Source organism: Trifolium pratense, linkage group LG2 (assembly GCF_020283565.1).
Source record: "Trifolium pratense cultivar HEN17-A07 linkage group LG2, ARS_RC_1.1, whole genome shotgun sequence".
NCBI lineage: Eukaryota > Viridiplantae > Streptophyta > Magnoliopsida > Fabales > Fabaceae > Trifolium > Trifolium pratense.
In genome coordinates this window covers 65,495,788-65,514,643 of record NC_060060.1, presented here as the reverse complement: position 1 = coordinate 65,514,643, position 18,856 = coordinate 65,495,788, and the positions used below count along the sequence as shown (strand labels likewise).

Sequence of the window (18,856 nt, the reverse complement as noted above, 5' to 3'; positions counted from 1 at the left end):
TCACGGTATTGACAGAATGTACCCTCTAAATAAATTTTAATATTATCTTAATTTCAAGTAGACGAGGGAAAAAAATTCTAAAATCTTTGTTGTTATGCTTTGAACCTGTTTCTGAATGGTAGCACTTGTCAAGGGATAATTATGATCCAAGTTTGTTTCAAACAACTTTATTGAACATTTCTTCTAAATATTTATTAAGAAAAAAGAATATGTACTACACTGTCGTTAAGAAGGCTCACATCGGTTGCAAGATGATCTGAACGTGTGTTTATAAGTTACAGTAATCTTCATCTTATAAGCTAGTTTTGAAGGTTGAGTTAAGTCTAATACGCAATTCTAATATGGTATCAGAATCTTTCCTCGATCCGTGGTTAGGCCATCCGTTATCAGGTTTCTGCTATTGGGCCACCCACCGTTTATATCCACGCACCAAGCTCAATAGTGTTGAATGTGAGGGGTTGTATTAAGAAGTCTCACATCGGTTGTGAGATGGAATTTGTTGTGTTTATAAGTACAACAATCTTCACTTTATAAACCGATTTTAAATGGTTGAATTAGGCCCAATACGCAATTATAAGAAATGTAATATACTGTCAACCAATCACAATTAAGAAGTTTATCGTCGCGTCACTCTACTTAACTCCACTTTTTTATGACATAGAAAATTCAATTTTTTTTATTGATTATCAGTGTAAAATTAATTTATATCAAGTATGGGTATCTTTTAAACTCATTTATTTACCTGACCAATTATAAAGGTACTTTGTGTGTGTAGACTATAATGTCCAATACACATTGTTTTTCTCTTGATGATTCCATGCACTTTCTAGTTTCTACCATACAGCATCCATATCTGAATTCTTTGAATTATAGGTAGAAAGTAGAAACAGAGTACTGGCGGCCAAGAGTTAATTACTTAACATTTTTTTGACAATCAATTCATTGCATTCTTTTATATATAATAAAGAATTAATGTGTTGCTTGTAAACATGACATAAATATTTCTTTACCACTTGCAAATGATTTGCAATTATCAATTCAAAAACATTCTATTTATATTGTTTTTATTATTCAATTCTGCGATTTGAGTCCATTGTCCACCCTTTAAATGTTGTCAAATTGGCAAACAAAATAATTGGATACAGTCAAAATTTTATAAGTATTTGATTTCTTAACAATAATTAGTTTGTTAAGGACACTTTTTAGAAAGCAAATTTTACATGGGTTATAATCTCAAATAAAAAAAAATGTTTGGGCGTACAAACAAGAATAATAAAGAATTTTTTTTAAAAAAAATTTAGTAACATCACTTGATTCTTTTCTCTTTAATTTTTTTTTTCTTGTGAGTGTGTTCAAATATATTTTATATGGGTGTAGGCTTAAGTATTTTTCCCCTTCAGAAGCTATAACTTATAAGAGCTTGTTCGATGAAGGGTTTGATCAACTCTTTTTTTGGAAAAGGGTTGATCAACTCTTTAAGTTGAAATTTATTACAAACAGACTAAGATATTTATTTAATAACAAATTGTTAAGACACATGTTGACATTTCTTAGGGTCTGTTTGGATTAGCTTAAATGTACTACTACGTGACGTGATAGCCGCCTCATTTGCTCAATTTGTTTGTCTTCTTGCTGTTTGTTACGAGTATTTAAAATATGAAGTTGCCTATCTTGCCACATGAAATATTTTTTTGTTTGGTATGACATTTTAGAAAACAAACAATAATGAATGTCCTTGTTTAGTTTGCATTTGATAAGATAAATTATACATGTAACTTCAATTTATTTATTTTTTACTAAAGTAACTTCAATTTCATATATCTCATTTCCTAATATTGCATATGTAATTGATAATTTTTTGTTAAAAATATTGAATATGTGTGTGTCCATGAGTTACATAAAATTTGGAGGTTAATGTATATATTATTATTAGTTCTTAAGTCTCTGTCTGTGTTTGATTTGCCATAAAATTCCTACATGGCAAAAATTTAGAGTAAGATTAAAAAAGAGATAGAAATAACTGAGAGGAAATATAGAAGAGATTGAAGGAAAAAATTCAGGTTTATGGATTAACTGTTGGGCCTCGTGTTTCCAATGTTGACAAATCAACTATCAAAATCAAATCATTTCTTAGATTATGTGACAAAAGTAACAACAATAATTAAACAATAAAAAATCCTCAAGAAATTTTGCATAAGTCAAGATTAAATATAGGTAATTCGATTCAACTTTGAAAGTTACAACAACTCCTTTGTGAGCTAGCTGTGAATTACAATCATACAAATATTGAGTTGGCCTACTTTGACCTATTGGTAAAGCTTGCAATAATTAAGAGCTAGGTCAGATAACAATGAATTTTAAAGGAAAATGCTTTTCATAATTTATCACTCTCACTCACTTTAACAAAACATGGGTTTTAAAATGAATGTCATTCATTTAAATTTATTAAATTTTCATTTGTATAGTACTCTATTTTTTTTTATTATAATCTTTCTCTTCAAGTAGCGCATATCACATCACTCTCTCGTAGTGTTGGTATACGGATGTATATAGTTCACGACACGATGAAGTCAACTAGTTTTTTTCTTAAGTAAAATGGCATCAAATAGGCTAAGGGGTTAGTTATATCTGTGACGATGAAGATGACCCGCTTGAAAATCGAGAAAATATTGGGTGACATACTTTGTTGGAATTTAGTAGTGAAGAACCGATCGAACATAACTCCAACTTCTTTCCTGAGGAGCAACTAAAACCACTTTACGGAAGAGACGTTAAACACATTTGAGCCTAGGCTCTTATCACCATCACAATCAACAATTGTTGCATCTAGCTAGGAAGGATAGAACAGGGCCGACAAGGAGGACCTATCATCCGAAGAAATAACCAGAAAAACAATATCATCTAAAGTAGATCGTTCTTGAGTAGTATTCGTACATCCACTACTTCTTCGACCCAATTATTACCCACTGTCAATGCCAAAATATTATTCATCTTAACCCTAGAATGAAAGTAGGCAATATTGGCATATCTTTCTTGAAGCCACGTCTCTCTCGATCTTTGAAAGATTTTCAAATTTGTAATTCTAAGGAGCCCAAAATACCAGCAAGAGCCTTGTTTGCTCTTAATCGCAACCTTCTCTTGAGAGAGGAAGCTCACTTTAATTAGGTTACCCTTCAATGCTTGAGAGAGGAAGCTCACTTCGACCTAATTAAGAGTTTAACCTTCTCTTCAACTCCAACTCTTAATTTATTTTTTATTTTTTGGTTTACAATGAACCCAATGATCAAATCTATATGACCTTTAGCGTACCTCACCACTAGACCAAATTTATTATTAACAAGAAGTGTAAAAATATTTACAATGACAATATATCTAAATTAAATTAAAAAATAAAAGTAGTTGTGTATGTTTATAGACAAGTTATAACTTATAATTAAGTACCAAAAAATTATAAGTGGAAAAATGATGGATGCATCTACTCCAAAAGAAAGGCAATAATTCTAGTTTCGATTGTCATCTTTAGAGTTTTAATTCTAATTTCCATTAGTGTGGCTTGGATCTAGTATCTCTTGTACTTAATCCCAAATTGTGAGGATAGTACTATTTGTACTTATTTACCTATCCAATATATACTATATTCTTTTGTTGTTAAAAAAAAAAAAAAAAAAACATTTGACAAAGAACACTATTTTCAGTTTCTATATATGTACAAAGAGAAGTGGTCATTTCCTACTATATATGCACATTTGAAGCTGCAAAACATGGAGTATGTGTAATGTATTGTTGTTATCACCTTGATTCTAGTTGACAGAAAACGAGACTTAAATGTTCTAATGTTTCTATTTGGACTCACATGATATATATTGTACATTATTAAGAAAACTACTCCCTCCGTCCCAAATTATAAGGGAAAAAAATCAATTTTTTTTGTCCCAAATTATAAGGGAGAAAGTCATTTTCAAGAATGTTTTTCCCTTATTCTCATAAAATTAAATGCAAATTGCATTTAATTTTCTCTCTCTACCCTTTTCTCAATAAACAACAACCAATAAAAATTGTTTTTACATCTTCCTATGCAACTTATTCCAAGAAAAACTCACAAAAACATATTTCAAATTCTCATGTTTTACTTTTTCTTAATAAGTGTGATTTTTTTATTTTCTCTTATAATTCGGGACGGAGGGAGTATAAAACAATTAATGCAGCCATATTTTGATACCTTTGGTACTATAAAGTTAAGAAGTCAAGGCCAAAACTTAAAGCACCTTTCATATTTTCAACAGCCTTTATTGCTTTCATGTTTCATAACAACTTTGCAAGAGATACCAATCATGTGTTTCAGGGAGAAACTGATTTTCAACACAACTTTTCAAGTACATAATATAATTCATCATAATTAAATTCTTCAAGATAACACTCTTAAAAATTCCACTACAAATCAAAGTACTATCTGAAAAAAAGTTGAAATAACGACATAAATTAAAGATGAAAAAAATAAATTTGATCACCAAAGTATGCGTCTCTAACACTTAGAGATGAATTATAGACATATATGTCTCTAATTTTTCGTTGCTATTTTAGATTTTTCGAGTTGTAGAACCGACATGTTTAGAATTTCTAGGGCCTCATCACACTACTATTAAGATTCCTTGTTCTATAGCTTCCATACATATAAGATTATATAGCTAAAAAATAAAAAATAAAAAACAAAAGAGAGTATTGAACTCAATATATATAATATATATCAATAATCAAGCAAATGAAGAAGTTCAAAACAATGGAATGAAAAAGAAACCATAAAAATAACAAATATATGTGAAAGAAAGTGAACTCATTAGGGTTTTGACACTAACACAAAACTTCTATAGCTGTTTGAAATTTACACCCCCACCCAAATGATACAAATTTGTTATTGCATTTGCATTCCAAAATACCTAGATTCCTCAAAAGCAACAACATCTTGAGGAATTGAACCTTGTTGGCAACAACCATCATAGTCAGAAACCAAAGGTGAGTAAACCAAAGAGTTCATATCTCCCCAACTAGTGCTTTCTGTTGATGTTGTTGTGATTGTGCTACCACCATTGCTTATGTCTATAGATTCCATTCCATAAAAACCATCAATTGTTTTATCCATTATTTGTTGTTGGTTCACACATAGAAAATCACTTAAATCACTTGGAAAATTTTCAAACCCTTGAAATATTTGTGATGGTTGACAATTTCCACCATTGTTTGTAATTGCATTACTCTCCATGGCCAAAGGGTTTGTCATGTTCATTATGGTTGGATGAAGCAAGCTTGTGAAGGATGTTTGATTGCTCAGATCATAGTCAGTTATGGATGAATTTGAAACCGGCATGGGATTAATAGAATACTCAGCTGGCCAATAAGGAGCTTGAGTACTCATATTATTAACACCGGAAGCCGCGGCTACCATCAAATTATGATGATCTGTTTCTCTTTTCATCTCTTGTTTCATGATGTTAACTCGGCGAGCTTGTGCTTGAGCTTGGGCTTGTTGCTCCTTCCTTTGTTTCCCAAGGAGCTTCTTCTTCAGCCTAGTGTTCCAGTAGTTCTTTATATCATTGTCTGTTCGTCCTGGTAGTTGTGCCGCTATGATAGACCACCTACAAATTAATTTTATTATTTTCAATCAGATAACTCAGTTGGTGAGCAGAAGACGAAGAACAAATTCTAATTAATTATAAAGGTTATAATTCAAATTCTCAAAACTAATATAACTACTAATTTACTAATATTATTTATCTATAACAAAAAATTAATTAAGGAATTACCTGCTTCCAATACTAACATAGAGGCTGCAAATAATATCATCTTCTTCCTCCGAGAAACCGCCATGTTTAATATTTGGTCGAAGATAATTTAGCCATCTTAGACGACAACTTTTCCCACATCTCTTAAGTCCTAGACCACAAACATCCACAGAAAAAAATAAGAATAAAAATATTTCAATAAATAAAATTTAATGTTCTTAATATATATTTGTATTAATTAAATTAATCATTAATTATGTGTAGAGAAATTAGAAGAAAATGATATGAAATATTCCATGTATAGCATACCTATCTTTTGAGGCAGAGCAATCCAATTTCCACCAGTACCATTTTGTTCTATGTAAGATTTGAGTTTTGCATCTTCTTCAGGTGACCATGGACCTTTTTTGACATTAGCTTTGTCACAACAAGGAGCTCTTCCCATGTTTGTGTTTGTTGTTATGAGTTACAAGTAAAGCCAATGTTTATTATAAGTGTTGATGATAATGATAATGATGATAATAATGATGTGTTTATATATAAAGAAAAGTGTGGTAGGAGGGGTAGAGAGAAATAACCTTGAGAATGAGAGAGAAATTTGGTTTAGAGAAAAAGGTGAAGGAAAGAAAAAAGATGTTACTTTATGACTAAAATAATAGAAAAATTTAAAATGCCAGTTCAATAGACCATTGTTTTTCTAATTGTGTCCTTCTTAGTCTAGAATCTATTATATCAATATATATCTATCATCTCTCTCTTATATTATTTTTTAAAAATAGGGAGATTGTGAATTATTGTTGTGGATGGGGAATGGAGATGATGAACCTTTTATGCATGGTGAAAGTATAGTGTGGGACCAAATGTAGTGGAAGGTTAAAGTGTGTGATCACCTCATTTGTTTGAATGGTTCTTTGATATATAACATGCATAATAATGCCTAGAGGAGGAATCTCTTTTGTTACGCATGAGGTTGTGTCATCTACATTGGAAGGTGAAAATTGAGACTTATTAACAAATTATTATTAATTGTCTTTTCTTTTACATTTTATAATATTATATAGATTGATTTTTTTTAATAGTGTTCTATTTTTTTTAATAGACGAAATGATAAAATTATTATAAACTTACACACACATAAGTGAGGGAGTTGGGGTTCGAATCCTGTTCATGATGTCCGGTCTAACAATTTCGACATGCGTTCTATCTTTTTTGTTTTATACAATTACATTGATTTGTATATTTATTCTTAACCTTTTTTTATTAATGTCTCTGTTTGTAAATGTGTTAATGAATTCATATGCTTGTTTTAAAAATATTCTTCTTAATTACACTTATTTACAAAGAAAAATGTTGGTATTATATTTTGGGAAATATTTCATATGAACATTCATACACTAAAAAGAAGTAATCACTCAAATAAGATAAACAAAGACCACTAAATTAACCCCTTTGAGATAGCAAAAAATAGTGAGGGCGATGTGATATGTTGGAGATGTAGTGGATTGAGAGAGAAAAGAAAAAATGAGTTATTAACTTTGTTAAGAAATTAAGTGGGTGAACAAATATCATTACTCTTCAATTTTAGAGGTTTTTGCATGATTTTTCATAGTAGTAAAATATGATTTTTCGCTGTTTGAAAACGTCCAATTTGAATCATGTTATTGGGGTGGGATTCAAATAGTTGGTTAATGAATTTCACTTAAAACTAAATTGATCCTAGACACTTGACTACCGTCTTATGTCCGGCGGTGGTCACCGACGACATCATAAAAAATACTTTTTGTATTTTTAATCTTCTCTGTTCAGTTTTTTTTATGATTTTTTCTATTCAATTTCTTATATATTTGTAATTCAAAAATAGATATCGTGAAAAAGATTATAATTATATCTTAAAAATGCTTCATGACAAAGATAAAAGACAATTTATGTTTATTTTATAGATGGTGTGTTGTTAGTTGTTACATTGAATTATAGGCTAAGAGCTTAACATTTTAGTGGGGTTCGTGAGGCTTTTATCTTTTTCATTTACGTTTATCTTCGGTAAGAGAAAAAAAATTGTTGTATTTGAGTTAGAATATTCCTTATATTCAAATTAAGATCATATCTTTTTGCTGCTTAAAAAAGAAAAATGTAGTAAAACATATGCAACTAGGATCATATCTTACCATACTTTATTTGGAAAAGGACAAGATCGAGACAACATAAATAAATTCTGTCAAAGAAAAGAAAACATTAATGAAATACTCTTCTGAATATGATAGTCAACAAATAGGATTTCCACTATAATTATAGACTAATTTTCAGATTTTTTATAGGCAAAAGGAAATATTAATATGAAGCAAAGTTTGAACACATGACCAATATATTTTGTTTTAAAAAAAAAATAAAAAATTAAGGGTGATGACCACTCGGTGGTGAGCTATGTGACGCGTAGAAGATTAAAAATGTACGTACCTACAAAATTTGTTATTAAAAAATTGGGTTTTAACTTTTAAATATTAAAATATATATTACTTCACGGTCGAATTCTGCATTAACCGGTTCCTTTCCCTTATAAACCGAAGAATTAATACCGAAAATAAATTACTGATATGTAAATTTGAAACTTGGTCAAATGTTTTCCAAATTCAAGAAACTTCTGATCACATCAAATACTATTTGGCTTATTTGTTCATGATTAATTATATGGATGTCTCGAATGAAAAACTTTAATATCAAATTAGATTTTTATGAGTTTAACTCTTTCTCATAAAATCGATATGTAAGATAATGGGTTGGTGCTACATTTTTAAAACTTTCATAGTTAACTATTTTCAATGAGACTTGTGGTTTTTTCAATTTATGCTATATATCTATTTATTTCAAAACACATTAATGTATAACAAGCACTAATTTTGCAAGAGTAATATATTTAAGCATGTTTTTGACTTTTGTTCTATGCATCTATATAAATATTATAATGGTCCTGCCATATTACATACTCTTATGCAAGAATGCCATTTTTATCACATCTAGTTAGGCTACTATTTCTTGTCAGGATAGACTTGAACAAAATTCATGAACTTGTCTTAATCAGGGAGAAGTTTTTGTTTAAATGGACCAACCTCATATTGCCTATAGAAAGAAGAATTTATAGAAATCAGAAAATGAAAGAAACAGAGAAAAATTATTTCATTTGTAAGGACCACATAGAGAAACTTGTGTACGAATAAGACACTAGTTAATTTTCATTTTTTTTTTGACATAAGACACTAGTTAATTAATTAGTGTTTTTTTCTCGTCATAAAATTATAATTATATACCAATGGATTTTATGATAAAAAAAACAATTACGAATTTGGTTTTTTATAATATTTTTTGAATGACAAATAAAATATATATTATAAATAAAATAAATCTCAAAGTACAAAAAGCGAGTACTCAAAAGAAAAAACCCAAGAAAATTGCAAACATACGAAAAAGTTCTAAAAAATCGAAACCCCTCACCATTCAGAGTAACCACCTAAAAAAAAGAGAGTAGAAACCAATAAAGAGAGAAAACTCCAAGAGGTACAACTTATCCTCAACCTAAAACACTCAGACATCACATCCTCACCTCGCCCTATCGAATCCAGCTAGCACAATCGAGGTTGTACCTTCAATTCATAGAAGGGGCAGAGGCTCGTAGGGTTTTTATAACTACTGAATGCATGCAACGAATGAGTAGTTGTTGAATTGTGATCAGATGATCTAAATTTTAATCTAACAAAATATTTAAAATATCGAGTTATAAATTTTAATAATCTGATCTCGATCCAATTTAGTGGCAGCTTAAGTATGTTCAATTGGTGATCATTCACTACAAATTACATGTATAGAAGTCAAATAAAACATTTATTTAAAGCAAGAATTGTTGAATTTTTATACTATATGTTATAAAATTAAGGTTTGTAGAAGAAATTATATAAAGTAGACAAATATTTCAACAAAAGTAAGGACATAGTATTAGCGTTAGGCCACCGTCTCTTCTTAGTTCTCACTCTTTTACATTGTCTTTCCATGATAATAAACTAACCATAGTTAACAAACTTTTTATAGTAAGGTGAAAAAAAAAATACTAGAAATTAATGAAATTGAGGGACATTTTTTTCCATGTTCTGATTACGTAATGGTGGACCTAGTAAATAAGTATGAAAGTGTCTTTTTGACAAGGTCCTATGAAAATGTAACAGATCTATACGAAAACTAGCACTAAGGTATATTTCTTACCTAGTTCTTTTGTGCTTTCTAACAGAATAATGTTGAAGTTGAACATGTCTTCCAATACTTTTTATGAAAGTGTAGCAGTAAATACTAGTAGTGTGTAAAGAATATGCCACCAAGTACCAAGTAAAGTAATGTTTCTTTTAGTAGAAAAAGTAACGTTTCTTTAATTAGTACAGAAATTATTCTTTAGAGCAATCAGATTGTGAAGAAAACCTGTACAATGTGATATCCTCCAATTATATGATTTATAGGCTAAAAACACAATTATATGGACACTTAATGAGCAATTAAAATTTAAAGAGAAAAGTTTGAAATTCGTCTCTATTCTCTAATTAATATCTAATTACAATAGTACTTTAGTGAAATTGAAAAACTTTGAGATAGATTATATTTTTTAGCTAATTTTAATCACTATTGTTTTTATAATACTATGTTATATTTTCGCATAGTAAGATCTTTTGGATATTTGGACATTGTAACAGTCTCCATTACTTCGAATGAGGATTGATGTATAGGTGGTTGTGCGATTATGATCTCAGTGGAGTATACTCAGTTAAATCAACATATCTCTTTTTTCACTAGTAGAAAAAAGCTTTTTTACATCTGGCGAAAAACACTTTTTACATCTGAAAAATGTCAGATGTAGGCGCACGAGACTTAGTAAGTATACACGTTTTACATCTGGCGTAGTCAGATGTAAAAAAACATTTTTTACCTCTGACCAAGGCGAAAATCAAATATTATTTTTTAAAAATTAAATTGGACCTTTTACATCTGACCAAGTCCACCAGATGTGATATCTTAACTTTATTTAATTTTTTTTTTCAAAAACCTGCGTTTTTTTTTTTTATATTTTAAATCTTTTATTTTTATTAAAAAAATCCAACCCACAATGCCAACAATATAACATAACTACATAATACTTAAATTCAACATTCAACATCCATAGCCAAATTCAACATTCAACATATATATAGTAATAATGTCATTGAAGTACAATCATTGAAATCCAAAATACAAATCAAAACATCATCATAATTAATACTAATCCATCCAAAATACAAATCAAAACATCATCATAATTAATACTAATTCATTGTAACTTCACACAAACCTAGCTAGCTCCTAAGCTTTCTCATCGGCATCATCATAATCTACCTCAAGATTATATAGGTCAAGGAAACAAGTTGCCCAGCGGTTTCGCAAATCATACAGCTCCTCCTCTGTTAATGTTGTGGGATCATTGAACACCTACAATATATAAATATATAATTACTTATACATACATGGCTCAAATCCATTACATATACATTATCAACTTATTCATATATATAATAAACATACCATGTCAGAGCAACCATGAATAACATCTAAGCTACTCATTTTAAAATGCCTAAATCTATAAAATAAGGTACTGTAACATTCTATCCAACAAAAATCCCACTTAGGCATAAATTTTCAACAACCAAATTCATCATCAATGTGTTGTTCTTCTTTAACAATCAGTTTCAATACAAGTAGCAGACTTAAACCAAGATGTGATAAGGGACCTCGTTCAACTAATCTACAACATAAAAAGTAACCAATTCAAGTCATGCATACTATATTTCATAAATTAGCATACTTGTCAATGGAATAATAGGCAATATAGTCTACTCTATGCATGGCCAATTGTACCTACTTATCAGAATGCAGTATCTTTCTGTTATTACTGAAAACTTACCTTTATGGAGTATAACTTATATTTAAATTATACGATGCAGATTACAATATTCTAGTGAAATGTACCCACTTATAAGAAAACTATGAGTGATACTACATTACTACGAAGTGCTTCTGCAAAATCAATCAATCTTTGCTTCTCTTGTACCTGTAATAGGAACAAACACAAATAACAGATCCAACAAAATGTAAGCAAATCCATAGTTTCAGCCGAAGAAAAAATTCAAGTCATTGAGTACAAAAACAAATAACAGATCCAACAAAATGTGTTTCATGTAACTCGATTATACTAATATTTGCAACTATGCATAAAGGGAAATGCAGTAAAGGAACCAAAAATCTCCACTACCACTAATTACCAGTTTTCTAATTTAATTTACTAGTTCAACATATACATAATTTGACCAATTATTAAAGTAACAAGAGAGTACATTCAAAGGGCAACCATTACCCACAGGCCACAGTAACTTTCACAATCATTCCAGGCAAAACAAAAGAAAAACAAGAAAAGGAAAACGGAGATAAAGAGAATAGGTAGCAAAACCACATCAGTCTATCACATGCATCATGAGGCGTCTTAGTCTTTGTAGCTACCGCCTGCCTGATGCTGCAATTGAAATTCTTTGAATAAGTCGAGGGTCATCAACCTGCACGAAACCCACAAATCCAAATGAAACTAAATGAGAAATAAATCAAAATAGTCACCAAATCAAAATAGTTATACACTAACCCGGTATAACCAAATAGAAAAATGACCTGTTGAAGAATATCATCACATGTCTCGGTTCGTGCCACTTGAGGAAAGACCCCCTAAAGGTCTCTGATATTGAACATATTATGGTAGGATAGAAATTCATTTTACTTAAGCTTAAAAGTTCAAACATAAAGGATTAGGAAAATATGACAACTGATTATTCTGATATAAACTAGAATTATATGACAACTGATTATGCTAAAAGATCCAGTAACAAAATGGCTAACAAGGCAACATCTGAATAAGTGTTAGTCAAACTGAAAACATACCTTGTGTACATTGTACAATCAAGGAAGGAGATTCCGGCATCACCGTTGCTAGAGACACTAATGCATGTTCCACTTGGTTATCTAAGGCACCCGCATTAAATGATAACAAAAGAACAAACTCCACTCCATGGCTGAACTTCTGACTCCCACCCCCCAAAAACAATAATTGTTAGAATAGAAAATAGTATATTCTACTATTCTATCAATGTTCTAAAGACTAGAGTAAATAGGAACAAATACATAGAACCCAGGAGCATTTATGTTCATTTTCATTCACAATTTGTAATGAATATAGAATCTACTACCCATAGGTGAATCATATGCTTAACATAATAAACAACTTTTTTAAGTAACTTAATTGTAAGTGTATCATGTAATGAAATCCTGTAATGAAAAATGATCAATTTATATCGAAAGTTTAGGTCCTTATGTTGTTCTGGCATCCAATTTACATGTAGAAACTAGTGATGTAACCAGCAATATTTACATACATGTTTTTACTAATTAAGAAAATAATCTTCATGGATCCACTAATGTTTTTAATTTATTTAAATGTGTTATTTTCATGCTATGTATATAAACCGTTTGCCAGGTCATAAACATTTGTGAGTAAACTGAACAACAAAATACAAAGACATAATTTTCAACTAAAACTGAAAATTTTACTGCTTAGAACATTTGAGAGACCTAAAATGCAATTTAGTTTATCTTTTGTGAAATCTTCTCATGTTTTTCTTGGTGGAAATTTGCAACCATCTCATCCACTCTAGCATTCCTATATCTCATCATCAATTACAGTTCATATAGATTGCTACTAAACTAATAAACTAAAAAGAAAATTACAAAAGTTAGAAGGACAGGACTGAATTCCATATACTTGTAAATTAACTGAATTCTACATTAACTGGAATCAAGTAGAAACAGTAGAAACAAGTAGGAAAAAAAAAGGAATCCCGTAAAAGAGCAACATTACTAGAAATAGTTCTACAAGTATTCCAGAATTAATGAATATACAGAAAAAAAAAATTTAAAAAAGAATAAAAAAGAAAGAAGAGTACCTGAATCGAAGAAGGTTTGACAATAGTGAAAGAGAAAGACAAGCTTCGATTCGTGAGAGTAGAGGCCGGAAAAAGAAGGACAATAGTGAGAGCGGAGAGAATTTTCAATTCGTTTCCCTTATAGCTTCGATTTGGAGTTAGGGTTCAAGTGAGAAGCTTCGATTTGACGAGTGACAGAGAGAGAGAGAGAGGACAACTGAGATAAGGCGGTGGTGGTGAGTTGATTTTAGGTTGCTGAGGGTTCAATCGTTGTCGGCGGTAGAGGACGGCGCTGAGGGTTTGTTCATCGCGAGTTGATTTGGGTCGAGAGAGAAATATTGCGTTTTGTTTTATTTTTTGGTATTCAGATTGCGTTTTTTTAGTCTATCTACCTCATTCACTTGTTGGTTCCAAAAATATTAATTTTTTTTTTTTATTCAACCTGACTTTTTACATCTGTGGCTAAATATGGCCAGATATATATATATTTTAGATAATTTTATCATAATTACAAGATTGCCACCGCGTTCAGTTATGCTTCTGGTACATTGAAACCAGATGTAAAAAGTCTTGTCTATATATTTTTCACTTCTGTGGATATTGAAACCAGATGAAAAGACTACTACATATAGCTTTTCACATCTGACATATGTTCAGCAGATGTAAAATGCTTATGTAATATGTCATATTTCTACTAGTGTTTGAGGGCTTGTTTTCAATTCACTTCGGCTTTGGGGTAGAGATGCTTCAGGACTACGTCTAAAATTTGAAAGAGTTGAACCCCTGTTAAGATTATTGTTTTCTTCCAAAAGTTGCTTCTTGACGGAGCACCTACTCTTCACAACCTTCTCCGTAGAAGGTTTAAGGTTGGATTTTGTATGGCCAAACATACGGTTGCGTGATTCATTTGGAAGTCTTGTAATTTTTTTTTGGTAAAGACGATGACTATTGAACCAATTATATAGGCAGATAAAATTGATCTCGCCTCGTGGAAGTGACTTTTAGGTAAGACCTCGGGGCACTCATGTATCTTATGAGTGGATGGTGAAACCTTCCTTATGTTTAAACTACAAATCTTGGATCGAGTCTGGTTTAGTGGTTTCTTACTATGGTTAATGTATTAGGTAAGTACATTGGGTTGATTCCTCGTTTGGACAGTCACCCTTATTTTATCGTGGTCATTTGCTTTGCCTCCGTTTGTATTGTGTTTACATTCACCTGTGAGATTATTTTTTTTGTTGCTTTGATTTAGGGTTTGTCCCCTTTGTTATGGGTTATCCCCTTTGTACTCTTTTTCCTATAGGTATAATTTTATAGTCACTATATTTAAAATGAAGTATAATTGTATTCTTCATTTTCACAACGTTAAGGATTTTACCTAAAAAATAAGTTTAAGTTTATGGGTTGTTTATTATGACTGTCATATTTTTAATGATAAAGAATTACATTCGATGATGTTGCAATGTTGATTTGAACTAGAAACACCAATAAAAAAAAACTTCTTTTAGTTTAATTAATCAAATAAAACTTCTTTTTCTAGAAATCCAATGTTTTCAATTCAAATTAACAATATGGAATCATCAAATGTATTTTTACCTATAAATTAAAATGTATTTTTTTTTTGTACAAAAAGAAAATGTATTTTTAGTTCGGTAATGAATATGATATGTCGTAATAAATAAGCCTCAAATTGAATTGTGAAAGAAAAAATCTAAAATTTGTGAAACAAAATGACTAAAATACTAACTTTTGAAATGTGTTTGACTGTTTAAAAAAAAATGTGTTTGATAAATCTGAAAAACTTAGTTCAACGAATAATATTGAAATTGATAGAGTTAAAATTTTCTATTACCCGGTTCCGAACTCAAAAATATTTTCATGTAGTGTTTGTTACTCTATCAACAAATTAAAAAAAAAAAAAAAAAAAAGTTCATATTTGAAGAAACTCGTAAGTCAAGTTTGAACAAGCTAGGATATGAAGTTAACATGTCTCTTAGAGACAATCATCTTAAAATTAGTCAACAAAATAATAGTAAGAGTAATAGGTCTTTAAGGGTATATTAATTTTTCACAAAGTGATGAATCAATCAACTAGTACACCACAATGTACTTATTCTTCCCCGTCCAATTTTTCTAGTTTCTTTTCTTGCTTGTAAATTTTCAACTCTAACTTGCAGCGTCGCTGTCTTAGTTAAGTTTCTAGAATATATGTGTCGCTCTTTGTTTTATGTCAATTTGGAAATTAACTTTGTCAAACATGTACGATCAAGTGTGAAGCTGAAAATTAATCCAAATGCATGGAAAGGTTAGTAAAGTCACATAATTAGTGGAATCCAACGAAGTTTCTACCTATGAATATTTCTATAAGTGTGCTACTAAAGCTTTATGTCAATTCACTAGCAAATTAATGAAGTTCATGTTTTAGACTTTTAGTAGCAAAACTCCCATATTATATTTTTATGTATTTTCAAGTAATTAAATTATTATTTTTTTATTTTTCACCACCAGTTTAATCTGATTTGAAGACTATGAATAAATTTCTTATTAAATTTAACTAATTTCAATGAATTGTCAAATTAGTAAATGTCTAATTAGAATTTAGTAATTTTTAAACTACAATTAGAGTTGTTAAAATGGGTTGGGACAGTCGGATCAATCTATTAATCCCTAAATTTATATGGACTAACCTGTTAAAAAATAAGCCCAAAGATAATCGGACATTTTTAACCCTAGTTTATTTAAAATTGGGTCAGTGTGGTAGTCATTAGACTTCGAGTCAGCCCACGATCAATAAAATATATTTAAAAAATTATATTAAAATAAAAATATATTAAAAAAATTATATTTAAAAATATCTTCTATTTAAAATTTATTAATAAAAATATATTTAAATATATACATTCAACTTAAACTTTAAAATTTTAAAGTTTATAAATTAGTAATTTTGTTCGGTTGGATGAATAAAATTTTAGTTATTACAGTAGTATTCGATGTTAATATAAAAAATTACACACTTATATCCAATCATATCCCAAAAATATATAATTGTGAGAAACTATTATATCAAAGTAGTATAAAAACATAAAAATGAGTAAATCTACGAATGAGTTTTCATCTTGAAGGAATATTGTGGGAATTTTTAAAAAATATATTGAAGAGAGGTGTTTTACATAGAATTTAGAATTATCCAAAGAGGATAAAAGAGATGTTCTCATTGGTGGATTAATGGGAGGATTGTTTTGAGCTATAGGTCTGAATCCAATCGTTGGAGGTGACCGATGACGAGAAAAGAGACTCTTGCAAAAAAACACTCTAACGTTAAAGTCAGTATAAACTTGAGGTGGAAGTCGAAGTTGACTGAAACATACATTGTGAGGTTATGAAAGAATGTATAAAGGATTTTAGCTCATATTTAAGGACTTAAGAGAAATTTTCCAAATTATGTAAGCATGACAAAAGGTGATCGTAGCAAACCAAAGGATGCTGTTGAGATTGAGAAGAGAAGGTTGGGTTACTCTATGAGAAGAAGTGGCCATAATATACTTTAGTTGACTAATAGAATTCATTGATCGAAAGAAGAAAAGGGGTGAATCTTGTGTGTCATATCAGGAAGGATCCACTTCCAAAGAAAAAGGTTGTTGTCACTCACGGGTCAGCTACGCGGTTTATACTTTTCCTTCTTCTTTCTGGTTGCTTTTGTGGGAGTCAGAAAGTGTAAAAATTAAAAATGAAGGAGCATAGGTCAAAAAGATAAGGGCATATGAGACAGCCTTAGATATTCCAAGTTACTACTACTATTAATTAATCAAAATTTTATCCATATTGTTAGTGGCATACTCTGCGGCCCAGCAGACACGTGTCAATTGTCTTTGTTGAATTTATAAATGTGAAACTGATTTTTGGTTCTCTGAATTAGATAGACTGCTACTGTAATAAATTATATTGTAAACTAACCGATTTTAAATTAATGGCTAAAATTTGTTGTATTTGTGCGAAACTGTGTACTTTTTAGTCAGCGGAAAATCCTAGTTCATAAATTATATTTTGAATCGAATTCTCGAGAATAATTAGTTATATCATTAGGGTGGAACAGGATAAAACAAATTCATTAAATGTGTTTATATGTAGGTAATTCTAATTGAAATTATTTAAGTCACTAAATGTATACATGACATCACATTATATATGTAGAGACTGTGATTCGAACCACCGTACACTTCACTTATTCATCTTAAAAAGTTAAAATTTTAGTCATTAGATTACTAGACAAAAAAATCGATCATTAGTTTATTATGCTAGAGAAGACTAGTCTCTTTCACTATATTCAAGCTCACTAATTTTATACATGTAACAAAGAGCTACCGGTAACTAACTACAATTTCATGGAACAAAGAGCAATACAGCTAGACCTAGAAATTATAATATGAACAAAACCTTCTGCTACCCAAAAATAAGACCACCAAATGTTATCTACCATTACGACAATGTGATCATTAGCAATACATTTTCAAAAGATTGACTTTTTTATCCATTAATTAAAAATAGATTGCAAGTTGAGGTTTTTTATCCATTAATCAACTCCAAGAAAGAACAAAAAATTTTATATTTCATATCCACCAAACAATCAGAGTCAGACAAGAACCCTATAGCGTCTAGCAGCAAAGTTAAAAGCCAAAAACAATCTTAAACCAAAGGAACAAAAAATTGCTATAATAGTATGAGAAAACCATAACTTTAATACAAAAGAGAGAAAAATATCGGTTGTGGTTAGGTCCTAAACCAGCATTACCACTTGCACATCAATTGCTTTTTATTAGAGAAATGCTGCTTATAACAAATACAGGAGCATTGTAACTATGTCATTCGCAACAAATAGTAACGTTCTTTTGCTTATAATCACAACATTCTGCATCAGTTTGTTTCAGTGGTGTTGATTTTGTCCCTTCAATCGCAATTGTGTTTATATTAATTGTCTTTATATTACATGAATACAAGTATAACGTAAAATGATGCTATCATTCCCCTTAAACTGCATGTAAAATGAGTAATAGA

At 30.0% G+C, this 18,856-nt stretch overlaps 1 protein-coding gene and 1 long non-coding RNA gene across 2 annotated transcripts; both read right to left on the bottom strand.

Annotated features, from left to right (window-relative positions):
- Positions 1-4,719: 4,719 nt before the first annotated feature.
- LOC123908612 (transcription factor RAX3-like) lies at positions 4,720-6,578 on the bottom strand. The gene is made up of 3 exons (XM_045959298.1): positions 6,087-6,578; positions 5,799-5,928; positions 4,720-5,630 (listed from the first exon to the last, which is right to left on the bottom strand). Exons 1-3 carry the CDS (start codon positions 6,220-6,222, stop codon positions 4,910-4,912), a joined length of 987 nt encoding a protein of 328 aa, XP_045815254.1. The 5' UTR covers positions 6,223-6,578; the 3' UTR covers positions 4,720-4,909.
- A 4,394-nt stretch (positions 6,579-10,972) lies between these two features.
- LOC123908703 lies at positions 10,973-12,815 on the bottom strand. The gene is made up of 3 exons (XR_006809667.1): positions 12,289-12,815; positions 11,811-11,892; positions 10,973-11,273 (listed from the first exon to the last, which is right to left on the bottom strand). It is a non-coding gene; the product is annotated as an uncharacterized LOC123908703 (long non-coding RNA).
- Between the last annotated feature and the right edge of the window lie 6,041 nt (positions 12,816-18,856).